At 36.6% G+C, this 5,557-nt stretch overlaps 1 protein-coding gene across 1 annotated transcript; it reads left to right on the top strand.

The window, feature by feature from the left end:
- Positions 1-1,023: 1,023 nt before the first annotated feature.
- On the top strand, positions 1,024-1,315 carry LOC112659026 (peptidyl-prolyl cis-trans isomerase A-like; the record flags this gene model as incomplete). The annotated part of the gene is made up of 1 exon (XM_035713455.2): positions 1,024-1,315. A coding segment is annotated over one exon (291 nt), but the record flags the coding sequence as incomplete, so codon positions are not given.
- Positions 1,316-5,557: the final 4,242 nt, after the last annotated feature.

Genomic DNA, 5,557 nt, shown 5'->3' with positions numbered 1-5,557 from the left:
GTGGGATTCGATCCCAGGTCTCCAGGATCGCGCCCTGGGCCAAAGGCAGGCGCCAAACCGCTGCACCACCCAGGGATCCCTGGATTAAAGACTTAAATGTTAAGACCAGAAACCATAAAACTCTTAGAAGAAGGCATAGGCAAATTTCTTTCACATGGATCATAGCAATATTTTTTGGACTTGTGTCCTTGGACAAGGGCAATTATAGAAAAAACAAAGGGAACTAAATCAAACTAAAAAAAGGTTTTTGAAGGAAACCATCAACATGAAAAGGCAACCTAAACCTACTGAATGGGAGAAGATATTTGCAAATGATATAGCCAATAAGAGGTTGGTATCTAAAATATATAAACCTACACAATTCAGTATAAATAAAACAAAACAATCCAAATTAAGAAATGGATGGAGGATCTGAATAGACACTCCTCCAAAGAAGACATCCAGATGGACAACAGACATAAAAAAATGCTTAACGTCACTCATCATCAGGGAAGTGCAAATCAAAACCACAATAAGATATTACATCACACCTGCCAGCATGACTATTATCAAAAAGACAAAAAATAACAAATGTTGGCAAGGATGTGGAGAAAGGGCAACCCTCATGCACTGTTTGCATTCCTGCAAATAGGAATGCAAAATGGTGCAGTCACTGTGGAAAACAGCATGGAGTTACATCAAAAAATTAAAATACAAATAAAATCCAACAATTCCAATTCTGAGTATTTATTCAAAGAAGATGAAACCACTAATTTGAAAAGACACGGCACCCCTATATTTATGGAAGCATTATTTATTATATATTTATTTATTTTTTTTTTTTTTTAAATTTTTTTATTTATTTATGATAGTCACACAGAGAGAGAGAGAGGCAGAGACATAGGCAGAGGGAGAAGCAGGCTCCATGCACCAGGAGCCCGACGTGGGATTCGATCCCGGGTCTCCAGGATCGCGCCCTGGGCCAAAGGCAGGCGCCAAACCGCTGCGCCACCCAGGGATCCCCTATTTATTATATATTTAAAATGGCACAATGGCACTGGCGGCAAGTCCATCTACCGGGAGAAGTTTGATGATGAGAATCTCATCCTGAAGCACAAGGGGCCTGGCATCTTGTCCATGGCCAATGCTGGGCCCAACACAAACGGTTCCCAGTTTTTCATCTGCACCGCCAAGACTGAGTGGTTGGACGGCAAGCATGTGGTCTTTGGCAAGGTCAAGGAGGGCATGAACATCGTGGAAGCCATAGAGCGCTTCGGGTCCAGGAACAGCAAGACCAGCAAGAAGATCACCATTGCCTACTGTGGACAGATCTGATTAATCTAATTCGTGTTTTATCTGAACTTCCAGACCATTCCTTTAGCTCAGGAGAGCTCCCCTCCACCCTCACCTGCTTGAAATAGCCCAGAGTTTCTGCACTCTCCCCGCGGTTCTGTGGGTTCTGTGATTCCTTCCCCCAGGTCTAGCTGGATTGCAGAGTTCAGTTTATGATGATGAAATAAAACCTAAACCACTATATATATATAATATATAATATAAATAATATAATATATAATATATAATATATAACATATATAGTAAATATATATGTGATATATCACATCTTTATCCACTTATTTATTGATAGACCCTATTATATATATGTGTGTGTGTGTATGCGTGTGTGTATATATGTGTGTATAAATATATATACATATATGTGATGTGTATAAATATATATGTGTATGCTATAGTATTTTTATAGGGATCACATTAAATATGTAGATTGCTTTGGGTAGTATAGACATTTAACAATATTTGCTCTTCCAGTCCATTAGCATGGAATGTTTTTCATTTTGTTTTTGTCTTTTTCAGATTTTTTCATAAGTTTTCTATAGTTTTCAGAGTGCAGATTTTTTTTACCTCTTTGGTTAGGTTTATTCCTAGGTATCTTAGGGTTTTGGTGTAATTGTAAATGAGATTGATTCCTTGATTTATTTTTCTGCTGCTTCATTATTGGTGTATAGAAATACAACAGATTTCTGCACATTGATTTTATACCCTGTGACTTTGCTGAATTCATGTATTAGTTCTAGTAATTTTTTGGTGGAGTCTTTTGGGTTTTCTACATGGAGTACCATGTCATCTGCACATAGTGAAAATGTGACTTCTTCTTTGCTGACTTGGGTTGTTTTTATTTCTTTTTGTTGTCTGGTTGCTGAGGCTAAAACATCCAGTACTGTGTTAAAGAATAATGATGAGAATGGACATCCCTGCCTTGTTCCTGACCATAGAGGAAAAGTTCTCAGTTTTCCCCATTGAGGATGATGTAAACTGTGGGTCTTTCTTTTTTTTTTTTTTCTGTGGGTCTTTCTTATATGGCCTTTATGATGTTGAGGTATGTTCTTTCTGTCCCTACAGAAAGAGGGACAAAAACCCTACAGAGTTTTTATCAAGAATAGATCCTGTATTTTGTCAAATGCTTTGTCTGCATCTATTAAGAGGATCATATGGTTCCTATCCTTTCTTTTATTAATGTGGTGTATTGCATTGATTGATTTGCAAATATTGAACCACCCCTGCATCCCAGGAATAAATCCCACTTGATCGTGGTGAATGATCCTTTTAATGAACTGTTGGATTCAATTAGCTAGAATCTTGAGACCAATTCACTTGACTTAATTCACATTTAAGAGTACTCTATTCAAACACAGTATAATATATATTCTTCTTGAGTGCACACAGAGTATTTACCAAAACTGAATACATAGTTCATTTCCATTACTCCAAGCAAGAGCATTCAATGATCTACATGGTACCCTCCTTACTCTGGCTCACAGGGAGCCACATAACTTCTTGTCTTCTTCTTTTAAAAAAAAAATTCATAGATAAAAACAAGTACAATCACAAAGTTCTTTAAACAGTTACAATCATAAAGTTCCTATTTTGTCAAAAAAAAAAAAAAAAAGTCTGTGGTCTAGACCAAAACTATAGGTCAGTCCATACATCTTATTCTCTTTATCTGCTTTGTTTGGTCAGCCAACAAAACTGAGCTCACTCTGCTTCTTCATTCTAAGGTGTGATAATCATTCTTAAATCATTAACTTCCTCTAAGTTAAACTCTAATTTTGCTCTTTATTGCTGTGTTTAAGGAATTTTCAGTATTCACTATTATGGAGTTTCAATAGCAACCATCCATTTTAAATAATCACATTTAACACCATCAAATAACACCATTAATTTCATCTAGTGAAAAACACCATCTAGATGTAGTATTGCCAGATTTAGGAAATTAGAATATAGAACAGATGCCCAGTGACATGTGAATGTCAGATAAATAGTAAATACTTTTTAGCATAGGTATGTCCTAAATATTGCATGGGGCCTATATATTTTAGATGATCACCTGGAAACAGCAGTTGAAGACCATACGGTAAATTCTTAGGGTGGAGGACTAGAAGGCCATAGTGCCTATATGTGGCAGGGAAGTGAGTAACCAAGGGATCCGAAACAAAACCAATCAACAGGACAGAGGGATGATCAGAAGCACAGAATCAGAGCCACCAATATGTGGCCCAGGAATAACCTCTGTGACTTTCCCCAAGAGGTGGCCATTTGGCTCCAGCATGAACACTGGTACAATTAGCCCGAGTGTAGCCCTCAAAGCCTACAATCCACAGTGCTGTATTTGTCTTGAATCTTTCTTATGCTTTTATATGCAGTAATTAAAATAATGCTGCTACTGCTATTTTTATGGATGTATATTGCTCTGACTTTCAAAATGAAAGCTTTAATCTATAATCGCACACCGAGGCTCTTGAGCAAAGGATACAGTCTTTATTCATAAAACCATTCCCTCAAGTAACCACTCTGCATGGGTTAGATTAAGGGAGAGAGGAAAAAGGAGGGGGGAAAAGGAGGAGGAAGCAAGTGAGGAAATATGAATAAAATTGCTTTTGCTAATAATGAACTCGTAGTTCTAGGAGGCAAGGAAAATGGATATGCTTTAAGAATTCCTTGGGGCTAAAGCAATCGTTATTTTTACATTTTCAACCTCTAATTTGAGATCTTTCTTATAAAAAGAATAAAGCCGTGCAGTCTTAGAATAGTAGTAGGCTTATATAGCATTGAGCACACTACATTGACTGCAACAACCAAACCTTTTGAAAACAGAGACACCAAAACACCATTTGGTCCTCTATCTTCAGACAGGACTGTTCCGATATCTCTCAGGCCAAAGAGAATTGATTCTAATTTGGGGGGAGGGACAGGAAAAACTCTTAGGGGAACAAGATTGTACATCTTCTTTGCTAAATTATTTCAGTCTCTCCTGACAAAATAGGCAGGAAGTTTTTTTCTCATAACTCACCCCAATAACTCCTATTGTAGTTTAGGTTGACATTCTTTGAGATCTATTAATATATTCATTCCCTGGAGAGAAAGAACAGCTAGTTACTATCTTCTGGACAGTCCTCATTCAGGCACTGAAAAATCCTCACTAAATAATTCCATCAGCCTTCTCCCAGATTTAATTATTTCAGGTCTTGTAACCTTTGTTAATAAGTCCTATTTTTCAAGCCTTTGTTCATTTTTAATCATTAGTTACACCGTTGCATAAAGATCAGTGCATAAACCTTTTGAAAAAGTGAAAAACTCAAATAATTCATTCCAACAAATGAAATGCTAATGCTGTTGCTATGTAGCAACGCTAGGTTCATTAGATGCCTTTGCTCGGCATACCATCTGCAGATCTCCTTCTTTTATCCCACCAGCCTTGGAACATTTTAAAGGGTGGAATGTGTCATAACCCATTTATTTTGACTAAATACCAAATCACATCTCTGTTTTCTATAAGACAAAATGAGGTTTGTCACACTTGGACTAATAGTTCTTAATGAAAATTATGTTCTTTTATCATTATTTTTTAACATTCTCCTAAGAGAGACATTTTCAATTTGACTAATTGTTTAATTAATGACTATAAAGCAATTTGATGAAACACAAATAGCATGTAGCATAAATTCTAAATAACTATGATTATTATTTTGAGCCAAATGGGATGAATTTTCATTGCATGAAGCATGTCAATAAAATAATTTCTCATAAGCTTCAACAAGACTCTGGGCAAACTTGTAAAATAAAAAAAGCAAGTGAGTATGTCCTATTAGACTCATATTATTAACCTGTGCGTTCTCTTCTCACCTTCTGAAAATGCCCTTAACCCATTATAGGCACTCAAAGCTCTCCTGCCCCTTCTGAGTGACAGGACTGCCCCAACTGCACACTCTATCACTACCTTATCACCACCGCATGCTTGAGAGAGCCCACTCTGGATCAGTGACCTAGATATTTGCCAAAACTACGCCTCCTCTAGTCTGTTTGCCAAATAGACTTCTCTGCTTAATTTTGCATAGCTAGTCCAATAAATTTATCTGCTCTAGTGACAAAAAAAATCTCTAAAAGAAAAAAATCATAAAATGAGAGAATAATGTTAATGATATGAGGAGCATCCTTTGACCATTAACCGAAATATTTGGGATCATGCTTTTTCTAACTTAACTCATGAATCATCAAATTTATC

The sequence above is a fragment of the Canis lupus genome, chromosome 2, assembly GCF_003254725.2.
Source record: "Canis lupus dingo isolate Sandy chromosome 2, ASM325472v2, whole genome shotgun sequence".
NCBI lineage: Eukaryota > Metazoa > Chordata > Mammalia > Carnivora > Canidae > Canis > Canis lupus.
Note: the sequence above shows the minus strand (reverse complement) of the source record. Positions and strands in the feature narration are given on the sequence as shown.